Genomic DNA, 15,831 nt, shown 5'->3' with positions numbered 1-15,831 from the left:
GTTCTGCTGATTGGAGGTTGGGGGGGGTGTCTCATATTTGAGGCTGCCAGCTATAGAAGATGGTGTGCTCTTATTCAGTAGCCCCCTAAGAGAGAGGAAGCTTCTTGTTGCTGGTTTCTTTGCGGTATAAATTCAGTTACCATGACAATTTATCTGAATAGACCAGTTGGGAGAAAACAAACAAACTGGAATCGGTCGCCCCCTCCTTTTCTTCTGCAGCGTAACACGAAGTCAGATTTGTTAGGCTCTTGAAGGAAGACATTGAAAGGTAGGATATCTGTTTACTCTTCAGACAATACTGACTGATCTTTAGCAGCATGGTGCAGTACAGGACACACATTGTTTATACACTGTCATGGCAATTTATACCTTCGAATATATTGCTGCAAATCAGCTCTATCTTCCAACTGTGTTCCTTTGACTTCGAAAATGTGTAACCAGATCTAGTTTAAAATGGCATCTTTTAGTTCACTTGCGTCAGCTCATCCTTTTAATACTTCTAACTACATGAAGAGTTGGTTATCTATAGCATCTGTCACCGAGTAGAGGAATTGTGATCATCCTCACCAAAGTGCTCAGACTTTGGACTAATTGATACAATTTCACAGTGGTCACCACTTCTGTGTGGTTGGATCAAGTTTCACTAGTGTCATGTATAAACAGGTACCATGTGTGGGGTCAGCTATCCCAATGTGAGAAGTACAGCATCCACTATCTCAAAGAGGTTTTTGTAGAGAGGTGTTACTGAAGTAGTTGAGTGTGTGGTGATGCTTCTTGCCAGTTGTCCACGCAGAGATGCCACTATGCATCAAGCTTTTAAAGTGGCCGTTATGCAGCAAGTGGTTGTTTAGTCATTTTGAGAATAATAATAATAATAATAATAATAATAATAATAATATTTATATCCCACCTTTTCCCCAATACTGGTACTCAAAGCGGCTTTACAACATTAAAAACTTGTTCAATTGAAACATATAAATAGAAATATACAAAAATTAAAAATATAATTTAATCATCAATAATATTAAAATTGTATAAAAATTTAGAATTTGAAAAGCCAGCAACAATATAAACAATAGTATCAATCCACCATATTCTCACAGGTCCAGACTATCTATCCCCACAGGCCTGCCGGAACAAAAAAGTTTTTGCCTGCCTGTGAAAACATACCAAGGAGGGTGCCACTCTCACCTCCCTGGGAAGGGAGTTCCAGAGCCTTGGGGCAGCCACCAAGAAGGCCCTCTCCTGCGTTCCCACCAGGCAAGCCTGTGATGGTGGCAGGATCATGAGAAGGGCCTCCCCTGAAGATCACAGGGCACAAGCAGGTTCCTAAGGGAGAATATGATCTTTCAGTTTACCTGGACCCGAGCCATATAGGGCTTTATAGGACATGACTAGCACTTTGAATTGTGCCTGGAAACAGACTGGGAGCCAGTGGAGCTGTTTTAGCTGGGGAGTTGTATGCTCCCTGTAGCCAGCCCCAGTCAACAGTCTGGCAGCAGCTCTTTGAACCAGCTGAAGTTTCCAGACACTCTTCAAAGGCAGCCCCATGTAAAGTGCATTACAGTAATCCAAACAGGATGTAACTAAGGCATGTGTCACTGTGGCCAAGTCAGACATCTCAAGGAACGGGCATAGCTGATGCAATAGCTTTAACTGTGCAAATGCACTCCTGGCCACCGCTGAAACTTGGGCATCCAGGCTCAGGGGTGAATCCATAAGTACACCCAAGCTGTGAACCTGTATCTTCAGGGGGAGTGTAACCCCATCCAGCATAAGCTGTATCCCTATTCCCTGATCTGCCTTTTGACTGATCAGGAGCAACTCTGTCTTGTCTGGATTAAGCCTCAATTTATTTGCCCTCATCCAGTCCATTACTGCTGACAGACACTAGTTTAGCACTGGAACAGCTTCCTTGCAATTAGATGGAAAGGAAAAGTAGAGTTGGGTGTCATCAGCATACTAGTGACACCGAACCCCAAAACGCCAGGCAACATCTCCCATTGGTTTCATGTATATGTTAAATAGCAATGGGGAGACAAAATAGAACCCTGAGGAACTCCACAGAAGTCGAACAGAAGTCTCCCAGCACCACCTTCTGGGCCCACCCCTCCAAGAAGGAATGGAGCCACTGTAAAACTAATGTAGTGTACACCACATGCTGAACCGCTAAGAGGATCTTTAATTTTATCGGCATAGCATTTGGGACCTTTCAGAGATCATAGCGAGTTGAGTTTACAAGATCATCATCTGAGTGGGAACAGAAACATTTCAATTACTATCACAGTGACAAAAAGAATGGAAACTCTTGCAGTGCTTTCATGGACTAGTGTAAGCTTTTGTGACAAGCAGCAAGAAGTAGGGCCTTATGATGACTTTTGTGAAGAGGAATAGCTATAGTAAAGTTATTTGTGTCAACAGTACCATTTCAGACCTCCTGTAGAGGAAATAAGGATTATTTTATTCATACCAAGTGTTTTCCAGGGCAGTTGACAATAAGATAAATAACAATTAAAAATACAAAATCAGAATAAAAACTAACAATAAGACAAGCAATTAAAAGCAGATGAAAAAGGTTAAAGCTTAGAGGTTAAGTTTTATCTGTGAACTTTATGTCATTCAGGAGCCATTTTGACCTCATAGTGCTTTTTCAACAGAAGGAGATAGTTGCTGCTCAATTCAGCATGGTTACATCTTATAATTTAGCCCTGGAATCTCCAGTGTGGTGCCTGTGAGTGCCTATGTGCCCAAGGCCACCTTTCTTGGTACTCGCTAGGCTCCTAGCCCCTCCTGATTTTTATTCTATGTATATATGTTATGCATCTCTCTCTCTCTCTCTCTCTCTCTCTCTGGCAGGCTGGTTTTCTGCAAAGCAAAGTGCTGCCTTCCAGTGTCACATTCATTCAGGTTCAAATAAATGGTTTTGTGTTTTGGAACTCAGACCCCTCCTCTGTCTTGTACTTAGGTTCTTGGGCAAGTTACTTTTTGTTTAGACTCACTAGTTTGGCTCCTGGGAAATGAGTGTTCTGTCATTGGCCATGCCCACCATGGCAGCCATTTTATGAATTAGCAAGGTATCCCATAGCAGCCATTTTGTGAAAGCACCCACAACATTCTCTCAAAATTCCAGTTGTGCCCACCAACCCAGAAAAGTTGGTGACCCCTGCACAATTTATTAATTGTTGTTGGGTGGCTGTTTTTGCCAGTAGATAAGTTCCAGAGAGTATCACTTTCCCCCTGACAATGATTTTGTACAGTGAGAAGGAAAAACTGTAGTTTTGTTCAGGCTGCAGCCAAAAAGATAGGCCTTCTGCTGAGTATTTTGAATGTTGCCATTGGTGGGAAAGGGGTAAGGCATTGCAAGCAGATAAAGAGGATGTGCTAGGATGCTGTAAAGCTGAAATGTTGTAAGTAGATAAGAAAACTGTGCTGGAAGGTTATGTTGCCTGTATGTACATGTTTCAGCTGCAGTAGCCCCCACTAGCATGTCAGTATCTGATTGGCTGACAGCTGCGGCGCAGCAAGAAATTGCAAACTATATAACTTACTGCTTATCTGTACCAAGGTGTGGACCTCCCGTGTGTGTGATTCACCCATGCTAGTATGCTCTGTTCAGAATCTGCTCGTGTGGACCTCCTGAAATGTGTGCGATCCACCCATACTAGCATGATCTGCTTAATAAAGGCTTATAGTGTCAGAAGACCCGCAGCCTGCTGTGTTCCTTGGGAAGGTCTGAAAATTTTCCTCCACAACAGGAATGTTTTAAGATAAAAATGTTACGATTATAACTTGAAGTTAGATTTCTCTCCTCAGTTATAAACTGAGATAGATAACATAATTGACCCTCTCTAACCAATAACCTAGAACATTATACTGAACGGCTAACCCCATTATTATCACTATAAATAATGTTCACAGACTGTATTTGGCTCATTCTCTTTCCACTTGTTTCTTAGTATTGGGGCTGGGGCTCTAGTCAACAACTCTTCAAAGGAGGCTGGAACTTGTATGGCAACTCAAACAGGTTTTGCCACTAGACGTTGCCATGGGTTAGCGCTGCCTGAGAACCCTAACCAGTAAACTCATCCACTTCCATAAGCCAAGAAGAGGAGAAGGAAAATAAGGGAAGAGGAGATTATTTTTTTGTTTGCTGTTTGGAAGCATCCATGAGACTGAACACCCCTGGTACTTCATGGGTATTTTGTAAACACATCTCAAAGTTTGTACTTCTCAAATACAAACTCGGAAAAGAAGAATGATAGAGGTTTGTGATCTGTTGATAATATATTCGTTACACAAGAGTACCTGTAATGAGATCAGTGAGCTACCTTTTACTGTTACCTTCTAAGTAAAATTATATCTCTGGAAGGAGGCATAAAAAGATACTCAGAGATATGTTTGGATTATGATTAACTGATTCCTAGTGGAAGAGAAAGCTAAAACAATCTGGTAATGCCGAAGAGGCAATGAAATAGAACCTTTTTCAAAAAGAGCTTTCTGTATTTGCATATTAAACATCTGTGCAAAAACTATGCCAACAGCTTATACAAAAGGAAAATTGCCTCAGAAGCCTTTACATACAGTAAGTACCATATGAAGACATCACAGTGAAATGTTAGATTCAACATGTAATTTTAAGCTATTTTTGTTTATATATGTTTCTGTTCTAATATATATTTATTTCAGCCTGAAATTTTGAGAGGTGGAGGGAAACACATTACGAATCGGGTATTAGAACTAGATAGCAGAGGAAGAGGAGGGGAGGGGAAAAGCTTGTGATTATTCCAGATACATGTACTTTAGCTTATTTACAGTAGAAGATTGGTTCAAGGGGGTTGTTCTTAAGTTTCAAAGAAAATTTTAATTATTTTTCCACATACTTTGTATACAAATACTAAGCTACATATTAAAAAGCAGAGTCAGTGAGAACATACACATAATGAAGTCAACAAGGAATCAATTTTTTTTATCACTGGGCATAGATTAGTTTTAATAAAATTGGTACAGACAATTTACAGAAGCTATATATACTTGTCTAGCTTTACAACAATGCAAATAATTACTTCTACTGGTCTCAAATGAATAAATTCTTGCAAAATTGGAGAATAGGCAAGATTTTATGCTGTATTGTTTTTCTACAGGGTGATAAAGAAACAACTGTTTTACCTCCAATTCACAAGAGATCAATGGAGAATGTGATGACTGTATGTATATTTGAATAATGATATAATTTACATTATGTGTAGTAGAAACCAATGCACATTTGCTTGAAAGTAAGTCACACTGTATTTAATGAGACTTACTCCCTAGTAAGTGTGTTTAGGGATTGATGCTTAGTAAGTGTGTTTAGGGATTTGACCCAGTGAGTCAAAGTGAAATGAACTAAAACCTGGAATGAACTTTTTTTCCCTGAACCATTATCTGAAAGTCTCTGTTGAAACTTGAACCAGAACAAACTGAGCATGGGTGTCTGCTGAAATTTTTCTAGGACTGGGGGTGGGGGCAAATCTTCACAGCAGTTTGTGGTTGTAATTCGTGCACATAGCGCGCAGTGCTACAACACACCTGTGCACTTTCCTTGTGTGTGTTCTTTGTTGCTTGGCGTCACATTCCATGACATTTAGAAGCCTATACAGAGTAGTAAAAGATCCTGAGAACTGAACAGCACTAATGCAGAAGAATGTTATATTCATGAAGCATGATGAACTCCAATAAAACCTTATTTGAAGTGAGAGATTAAAAAAACACCCATAGGAACAAGAGAGAAAAAACCTAGATGCACAAACACAGTACAGCTGCCTTGAGAATATCATAATGTATATTTTATGGCGTTTATTTTCACTAAAAATGTAAAGATTTGACTCTCTAATGGTGTTCCCAGCTGCAATTGGCTAGGGCTTAGCATCATGCGTGTGTTAATATTTTCCTTCTTATCATAAAGGTGACATCATCATGTAGCCAATCATATTTGGCTATCTGATAACATAACTTGGGGCAAATGAAAATAATTTAGAGTGAGGGCAAGGTCTATTCAGGAAGTATTACTTCACTCTGAATTAGCTTTGTTTCCTGTGAATGATATCACATAGCCAAATCTGATTAGTTATGTGAGAACTTCACTGTTACTAAGATGAAGGTTGATTTGAAGGGAGCAATTATGCCAAAGGTGCAGTGGGGGGGGGGGGTTCTGAAGTCCTCATCAGCCTGAATGCCGGGTACAGAGGAAAGCACGGCCCACACCACCTTTCTTTAATGCCCTCTTCAAAGACAATTGCAAAACAAATCCTCTTAAAAATCACAGAGAACAGAGGTACTTTTCGTGAGGGGAGAAAAATCTTGTTACAGCTCAGGCCCCTATATAGAGTGCTGAAGGAGACATTAGTATCACCTTCTTTGTGTGTTATGAACATAACCAGTTAAAATAAAAAGCTTAAATGGTTAATTGGGGAGTTTACTGATGAGGCATTGCTTTTAATTTAAATACTGAATTACTTCTAGAAACTAAAATGTCGTTCGCACATACCATATATGAAAATAACGGAAGAAACAGACACACAAGTGCGGACGCACTTAAAGGTAGGTGATTAATTCTTGCCTTTAACATTTTTGGAAGGGCTGGAATGCAACGTTTCTCTAACATCTGCTTTCCTTGCCTCTAGCACCACATGTATTTCCATTTTGCTAAAAGGTTGAATCACACATCGAATAAAAATCAACCATACTTGAGAAACCCAGATACATTTATTCGAAGGGTAAGACACATCACCAGACAAACAACACTGCTAGTTCAGCTACAGATTTAGCCCCAGCCCCGTCGCCTCCATGCCACCAAACAGCAGATGAGGTGGTAAACTTGTCTCAGCTGTACATCAAATGACAGGTGAAAGCTGACATGAAAGAATGCCTCCCACTGAAAAACAATTCCCATACAGAGAAACCTAGTATGCCTAGGAGAAGGCTAGGCTAGACATCTTCCTCCCCCGACATCTAGTTTTATATACACAGGGAATGTTTTTATATAGAGAAACATTCCATCGTCTCAGTTCTAACTTCCACCCACAACTACAGTCTGAAGTAGTACAGTCCTCCAGGTAGAGGTTTACCACCTCATCTGCTGATTGTGAGAACTTGGTCAGAGAAATAGGATCCAGCCTTGGAGGTCATCTAGTCCAACTCTTGCTCAGTGCAGGATCTGCAGTGCAGGATGCAGCTACAACATCCATGACAGGTGGCCATCCTGCCTCTGCTTGAATATCTCCAGCGAAGGAGAACCCACCACCTCCTGAGGCCCTACCATTAGACAGAGTGAAGCAGTTGCTTCAGGCAGCAGATGCTGGGAGGTGGCAGCAAGGTATTGGAGAAAAAAAGCTGTGGGGTCATGTGGCCTGCCCAGCACGCCTAAGCTAGCTTGCTGCCTTCAGGTGTAGTGGAGGATGCTGTCCACTGCCAATGTCAAAGGAAGATTCAACTGCCGGTCTGGTTGGCTTTGGAGAGGGGGCGCCATCTTGTCCTTTGCCTCAGGCAGCAAAATGTCATGGGCCATCCCTGTCCTGAGGCAGTCTATTTCACTGCTGAACAGCCCCCAAAAGAGAGAATTTGTGTTATAAATAAATAAATGTAACTCCAAGGGATGAGAAATTGGCACCGCTCCACTTATGCAGAATAACACAGCTCTTGAATCTTTTGAGGAAGCAGATGTATACTACAGTGCCATGTGATACCAATAATAGATATAGGCTGCATTTGGATGCGATGATAAGCCAGGGTTCCCAAGAATCCTAGCTTATGTTTACAAGCAGCGTGCTTGTGCCTGCTGCCAGATCTCTCCCACTTTGGACCACCTGTAAACCGGAGCAGCTAACACAGTGGTAGGCAGAAGGTAGATTCCAGATGTTTTGGAATTCAACTCCCAGAATTCCTGCCCATTGGCCATGCTAGAAGGGGCTTCTGGGAGGCAAGGCTAGGCTAGAGATCTGGACATCTACCTTCTGCTCACCAAGGACCACCATAGTTTGTTTATTGTAACCTCTGAACCAGGAATTCCGGCTTGTCTCTCCCCAGGCAAGCTAGAGTCATCAGCCAACAACAAACCGTGGCTGCTCCCACTTGCATGAGGAGCCAAGTAGGAGTAATCAGGCAGTGGGCTCCTTCACACTGAGCTTTATCCTGCGATTGAGACTGCTCCTTCACGGACGTTTGCGGGCTCTTGATGCTGTGATCATCCAAGGCACCTCCTGCACTAAATGCCCTTTGTTCCGTTTTTAAATAGATCACAGATAATGAGCTATCAAATTATCCCACTGTGTTCCACTTCAGTTTCCTCTGTCAAAAGAGTTAAAGCGGGAAGAAGAGGAGTGAGATCAATGAAAGATAATGGAAGACTCAGATACGGGGAGAAGGGCGGGGGGAGGAAACACATGTAAAGGGAGTCAGTGGTGATCCTGCATTTAAAACGGAAGCAGAAAGCCCCATTTTAAATGCAGAATTTTAGGCTGGTGTAGAGATGCCCAGTGTCTAAGCACACTGCTCAGTCTTGATCAGTCTAAGTTCCCCAGAGCCCTGGCTTTTTGGGACATGTGACCTGCAACCGCATCTATATCTACCCCCTCTGCATTGTTACCCTTTCCAGATCAAGATCCTTGCAGATAACATTGGTGCTACGTAAAGTACTTCAAATTAAGAAAGCTTTAAAATCATGAAAGCATAATTTAAGCTTCCTCTTCCATCCTACTCCTGCAGCTCTTTTATGTGCTACTTCCACTGAAGGCAATGCACATTTTGTGTGTAGGCTGAGTTCCAGAAATCCATGCTCATCAGTCATCACTATATATTTTATTTAAATAGTAATTGAGAAAGGCTGTTTAACTAATTGTGAGTCTGTTTTTTCCTTTAGCTTGAAGCAAACACTATAGATTACTTCCAATGTGACCGTGCATCTTTCAGTGTCTGCTCAGATGAATCTCTGGGTTGGGATGAGACCCCTGGACTGACTAAAAAGGAATTAAATTCCAGACACAAGGAAGCAGAAACACAGAGATCAATGCTTACAAACAAATGGCTCCTCCAAACACAAACAAGTGCTGAAATAATTCATTTGGAAAACACTGGGGCAACTGATGAAAAGAAAATCAACAGAAGCATGTTATCAGATTCTCTGTGGTTATCAGGTGTAAATGCTTCAAAAGATAAAGAAGCAGACAGAGCTGCTCACAATGGATCTTCATCTTTAACTGCACCACCACATCTGAAAACCCAGACTGAAAAAATAAAATCTTTTAGTGCTCCCTTGCTGAAAAACCAGGGAACAACTAATGATACAAAATGTTATCAGGGCAGCCCTGCAGACGGTGACAGAAACAGGGCTGTAATTAGCGGACAAATCAATTTGCCGTATTCATCCAGAAAGAAAATCTTCATAATCTATATTTGTGGAGGCTACCAAGGTACAGCCAGGAGGATTGGACGCTTGTGTTCAAAAAAGATCTCAAATCTAATCTAAAAGCAGAAAAATCCAAATACTAGAATATATTTCCACAAGGAGTCTTGTGTGGCACCTTAAAGTCATTCTCATATATATATGAGAATATATATAAAACCTTTCATGGACTAGAGTCCACTTCATCAGGTGTGAGTCCATGAAAGCTTATGTCACAGTAACCTTGTTAGTTTTAAGAGTGCCACAAAACTCTGTTGTTTTTGCTGACTTCCCCACTGGAAATGTTTATACAGGAAGGTAGTTACTAATGCAGACTTTAGATTAGTTCTTTTATTCCAAGAACTTTATCTCAAAATTTGCGAAGGAGGGTTGGGATCCATATACATGGGAGGCAATGTTTGTAGAAACAGTCAGGTGTTGGAAAAGTAAAGCTGGAGACATACATTTTTTAAATAGGAGAGAGGCATCGCTTCCCATGGCTTACAACACTTACATTTCTATTACCTTTGGTCAAATAGGATTTTCAAACAATACAAAAACCTGTCAGTGACAAAAGTGGGACAGATGCACATACCAAGAGCAGTAAATGCTTTTTCAAAGTATCCCTCAACTCTCTAAAATGTACTGTAGTCTGTCTCCAGTTTGTGAATTCTTCTCTCAGTAAAAGCAGTTCTTCTTTCTGACTCCAGGGAAGCCTCATTCAGAACCCCTTTAGTTTTATAAGACTCTAACTGACAATGCAATCCTATACATGTCTACTCAGAAGTAAGACCCATTAAATCCCAAGTAAGTGGGGAAGGGTTGTAGTTCAGTGGTACAGCACATCCTTGGCATGCAGAAGGCCCAGGTTTGATCCCCTGCATCTCCAGGTAGGGCTGGGATGAAAGACCCCTGTCTGAGGACTTGGAGAACTGCCAGCAGTCAGTGTTGACAATAGTGGGCTAGATAGACCAAGGGTCGGACTCAGTATTAGGCAATTTCTTATGTTCCTATAAGAACTAGAAACTTGTTTCTTTTAAAAATATAATGTGGTTTCCTGGGATTCCATAGTGTCTACCAGATTCTCCATTAATTATGCAAGTTCAGCAAATCTGCATACATCTGCTTGTTCTGCACAAGTTACGTCACTTCTGTAGTCATGGGAAATGGTAAGCAATAACACTGAAGTTCTGCATACTGACTATACAGTTTATAAAACACTGGAAGACTGACATTTGTTTCTTTATCTCCAGATGCTGTAAAGGGTTGCTTTTCATCAGCATAAAGTGATTTAGGCAATATGTGTCATTATTTTAATCAGATTCAGAAGTAGAACGAAATGCATTAATGGAGAAGTCCTTTCCTTGGCTGTACAGCTATTGTAAAGAGAGAGATTATGATTTCCGGATGGTGGACCTGAGGTGGGGGATAAAAGATGGTATCACTAATGGTCATCATATGGCATCCCTACATATGAAGACGTTAAGGAAATGCCAGCAATTGGGATTCCAAACCTTTGTTGTAAGTTGGCATACAATTGCATGTGTTAAGCATTTTGTTTTTTACAGTGCAGTTTTGTACATATCCATTCAGAGTCCCATTGTTTTAAATGGGGCTTACTCCCAGGTAAGTATAAAAAAGATTGCAACCTCAATGTCATTTCAGTGCCTTGCTTTTTCTGCTTTATGAACCCATTTACATTACAAATTTATTGAAGAGAAGAAAAAGCAGAGCCACACATCAAAACAAAATTTGTTGCACCTGGATCATCCCTGGTAGCATTTGCTTGATCAGGTCATCTGCTTATTGACACAGTATGGAATACCACTGGCTTCACAGAACAATAAGTGCATCAGGGCTGTATTTGTTTTCTGTAAACCTATTTTCTTTACTATTTCTATTTCAGGTTTTCATTGGACAAAAGCATGATGATCCCTCTCTCCCAGAAATAATAACCAAGGAGAATTTTGAGGTAATTAAAGCCACAGTTGAACACATGAAGCTGAGTACCAAAACATCAAAGCATATCTTGTCTGGTGGTTTGAAGGAAGAAACTCGAGTAGACAAAAAAGATGATATTCAAAGTGATGTTAGTCAAGATGTCCTGGGCTCTGATGTACCAAAAGAACTTGAAGCTGAGCCAAAAAGCAAGAAGGATTATGAAATTATTAATCCAGATGGGCAAGACTTGCCTAATACTTCTCTACTCCCCCCAAAGACTGTAGCTGAATATGAGAGAGAACTTCAGCTTCTTAGTCAATGGTATAGGATGGATGAAAACTGCATCCCTGCAGTTTACAGGCTTCAGCCTATTAGGTTGGTTGACTTTTGATTTTTCAACTACAGAATAACGTTCTTTTCCTACTCTTTCTTTACGATGATGATGATGATATTTATACTGTATACTGTCTTTCTTGAAGCAAGCCTTAACCCAAGGTTGTGTACACAAAGATAAAAATAAACATGCAGTATTAAAATTGAATAAAAACAGCTTTTAAAACCACTCAGATGAAGTGTAATATAAACTAACTAGTGTATATAGTTAGCAGGTTAAAATATTTAAAAGGATTTTCTAAAAAGAAAAAGTTGCTGTTTTTTACCTGCCTGCTACAAGTAAAAATGAAAACCATTCCGGGAAACTCACAATTTCCAACTTTATTATCCTTCTGCTGGCAGGCAAATACATTTTTTATTCAGGCAGACTTCTGGTTGCTAAGCTGTCTTGTTCACTGACCTGGTGGGTGTTGTTCGTTTCTTATTTCTTTGTAACCGATGTTTTTTTTAACTGATATGTTTTAATTGATGTTACATAATTAAAACATAGCCACATTTTATCTGTTTTGTATTATTGTTAGTTGCCTTGAGCAATATTTTTAGTGGAAAGGCAGGATATTAAATAAGTACGTAAATAAATAAGGGAGCAATCCTATGGCTGCTAGTCAGCGGCTAGATGGCCATAGGATATCCTGTTTTCCGGAAACCGACCTCAGAGCCCGTGCTCTGAGGTCAGTTCCTGGAGAACCAACCTTCCCCCCATTCCATGCTGCCTCACAGGCAGCGCAGAACAGCCCTGTGCTCCGCACTCGCAAGAGGAGCACAGAGCTGCCAAAATCGGGTATTCTGGAAGGGGTGTGTGTTCCAGGACGGTGAAGGCAGAAATGCCTGTACGACACATCCAACGTGTTGTACAGCAGCCGCCTCCTCCTCTGCTTAGCTCTCCCTTGGCTGGACAGCTGCAATCAGCTGTCTAGCTGAAAATTCAGGGCAGGAGAAGCACGGAGGGAATGATCCCCTCCATGCTTCTCCTGCCCTGCACTGGATAGGTGGTCACCTCCGAGTTCGGAGGTGGCCGCCTATCTGCACAGGATTGTGCCCTAAATAAAGCACTTCCACTGCCTCACCTGGGTCTGATGAAAAAGAGAGATAGAGGTGCATGTCATCATTTCCAGGTGACCTCACTCAGTGGTTTCATGTAGATGTTAAATAGCATGGGGGATAAGATGGAGGCCTGCAGAACTGCCAAGTATAAATGACATGGGGTTGAAGAGAAATTCGTCACCACCACATTTTAGAAACTGTCATCCAAATACAGCAGAACCACTGTAGAGCTGTACCACTCACACCTTACTCAGACAACTTCTCCAGAATAATTGTTTAAATTTATTTATTACATTTATATCCCACCTTTCCATTAAAATTGTATTTATTTATTTATTACATTTTTAAACCACTCGATAAACAATAAGCTAACAATAAAATACAGAAAAAATGACAGTTACATTAAAACATTAAAAATCAACTAAAACACATCCAATAAAAATGCATTAAATGAAACACAAATAAAACTAAAAAGCAAGTAAAAAAAATCAATAAGAAATAAATAACAGCACTCACCACAGGAAGACTCAATTCAGTAGCAAATAAGCTTAGTTGCCAAAAGCCTGCCTGAATAAAAATGTCTTGCCTGCTGGTGGAAGGTTAACAGAAATTGAACTAGCCTCACCTCCCTTGGCAGGGAGTTCCAAAGCTGGGAGCAGCCACTGAGAAGGACCTCCTTCATGTTCCCATCAAGTGTGCCTCTGATAGTGGTGGCACCAAGAGATGGGACTCCCCTGATTATCTTAAAACCCAGGCACGTTCATAATGGAGAATGTGGTCTTCTGGATAGCCTGGTCCCAGCCCTTATTGAAAGCCACTGAGAGAACCAGGAGGGGGTTCCACAGGGGGCAACCAAGAGAAGTTTCAGTGCCAAAACCCAGGTCCCATCTATACAGAGACGCTTTCCAATGCAATTCAGTTAAAAATCGTGTTTTCATAAAATCAAATTTGCTCCCCGCACAGCACACACAGCCAATTAAAGTGGCATCTACAAAAAATAAATGAACCACTTTTGTGTGGCAGATGAGAAATGGCATTAGTTCAGGCATATATGGGTGGAGTCTCCCAATATCAACAAGCTTCCTTTTTAAAAAAAAAACCTTGGCTCCGTGCTGAGTAAATGCAGTGCAAGTGAATGGGAATTACTCCCAAGTGGACATGTGTAGTCAGCTGCTTTCAGGGCAAAATTTGAGTTTGCAGGCTATTTCTCACAATATTTCATGTTGTCTACACAGCACAGCGTACAGAGATATATTCAGCAAAGATCCTACTCGCAGGCAACAAGCTAAGAACAAATGGCTGGTGTCTTTTCAGAAACTGCATAAGATATTTCAAGAATATGCCCCAATTGCTCTTGGCCAAGAAGCTGCCACCACACTGCTCAAAACAGGTGAGGAGGACATTCAAAATAAAGTTTAATATTGCTTTATTAAGGGGGAGGGGGAGGTATTCTAGTAGTTTAAGTAAAACTATTTCTGTTCTGCAAGTTTTGCAACAAGAAGTGGATCAAGGATTCCAGGTCCAGGGACCTTGTGAGGATCATTGTCACTGCTTCAAAAGAAATATCACCGACCTGCAGTGTGGTCTGTCAAGTCCGCAGGCATCAAAATATATTGACATCCACCCACTGAGAACAGAGATCAACAAAACAATGCACGAAGCACATCAGACCTTTGTGAAAAGCATTCATTCTAGGGTAGGTTAATCAGAACATCCCAATTTTCTAGGTTGGAAATATTTCAAGAGGCCATCCATAATGCAACATGGGATCTGAGAGTTGTACCATGTCATCCTATAACATTGCAAGGAATTCTGCAGTCTCTTTCTTGGACAGTGCAGCTGCTCGGGTATAACATTAGGAATATTCTTTCCCTAATCTGCCAAAGACCACATTGTCAGTAGGCAAAATACTGTTATTCCTGTTTATCACTGCACTTTTACATAGTGGACCAACAGCATTTTCTGCACCTTGCCTTCCAGTAAGTCAACATTTCTGGTTTTTTCAGATAACATTTCTAAATACTGTTATATACATTTCCACATACACACATTTGGCCTTAATTTCAATTATTTTAATCCTATTGTTTGGATTTGCAAGCTTAATCAGATATGCTTTTTAAAGCTTTGTTCCTCTTCCTACCTACCACTACTTCCACCACCTCTCCTTCTCACTAGGCACTGAGTTTCTTGAGCCATACTTATTTCTCATCCTCTGGACCTAAACATGAATGAAAGTCCAATGGAAGCAAGGTAGAGACTTTCATGACCAGGTAGAACCCTACAAAGCACATACAAATATCATCCCTTCATCTTTTTTCTGTCTATACACCAACATCCTAACCCTAAACACATTAGTAGAAATCAAATACCACATCTTTAATTCCAGTAGGTATCCTTTTCAGCACTGTTCACTTAGCTGTTTGCTTGCTTTGGTAGTTGATATGGAAGATTATCTTTACAGCTACGTCACACAAATATCTACTGCAAGAACGTTAGCTGGGGAAAAGATGGAATCAGCCCCACCAGCAATCGATCCCATGCCTACTACCTTGAGTGCCTTTGCAATGACTTTCAGAAAATTGCTATCAACCACTTTAACAGGTCAGCCATGTAAATTACTTGTTAGGAAAATGGTGAAGAATGATGTGATTGTAAGGCTAGGTTCCATTAGACTTCAGTATCCAATTGGCTTTCCCATGATGCTTTAATTAATCAAAAGCTTAAGAAATAGGGCAGAAAATAATTTCTGGTGTACTGATGCAAGGAGGATTAGGCAGTTTCATGGATAATATGCCTTTCCATGGGTATTAAACATTATCACTGAGAACAGAACTTCATGTTTAGAGATCATATACCTGTGACTACCAAATACTGGGAATTAATAATAAACTTATTAATAAGCTTATACACTTCCTAGTAGTATCTGATTGGCCTATATTAGTAACAGAATGCTGGATTAAGTAGATGCAGCAAATCATTCTTATGTTTTGGCAAGTGTGTGTGTGTGTTGACTAAAACTATACTATAGTGAGGCTTCC

The 15,831-nt window shown here is 40.6% G+C and overlaps 1 protein-coding gene across 1 annotated transcript in view; it reads left to right on the top strand.

Annotated features, from left to right (window-relative positions):
- Positions 1–4,531: 4,531 nt before the first annotated feature.
- Positions 4,532–15,831, top strand: part of LOC146344075 (uncharacterized) — a 90,807-nt gene continuing 79,507 nt past the window's right edge. The window contains exons 1-9 of the mRNA XM_084856512.1: positions 4,532–4,582; positions 6,499–6,576; positions 6,660–6,752; positions 8,894–9,443; positions 10,737–10,936; positions 11,322–11,731; positions 14,029–14,183; positions 14,281–14,489; positions 15,255–15,394. Coding sequence (XP_084712638.1) covers positions 4,532–4,582; positions 6,499–6,576; positions 6,660–6,752; positions 8,894–9,443; positions 10,737–10,936; positions 11,322–11,731; positions 14,029–14,183; positions 14,281–14,489; positions 15,255–15,394 — 1,886 coding nt within the window. The remainder of the gene's footprint in view (positions 4,583–6,498; positions 6,577–6,659; positions 6,753–8,893; positions 9,444–10,736; positions 10,937–11,321; positions 11,732–14,028; positions 14,184–14,280; positions 14,490–15,254; positions 15,395–15,831) is intronic.

Source organism: Heloderma suspectum, chromosome 5, assembly GCF_057233095.1.
Source record: "Heloderma suspectum isolate Gila_16-S chromosome 5, 16-S_ref, whole genome shotgun sequence".
In the NCBI taxonomy this organism is placed as follows: domain Eukaryota; kingdom Metazoa; phylum Chordata; class Lepidosauria; order Squamata; family Helodermatidae; genus Heloderma; species Heloderma suspectum.
This window is presented reverse-complemented; position numbering and strand designations above follow the sequence as displayed.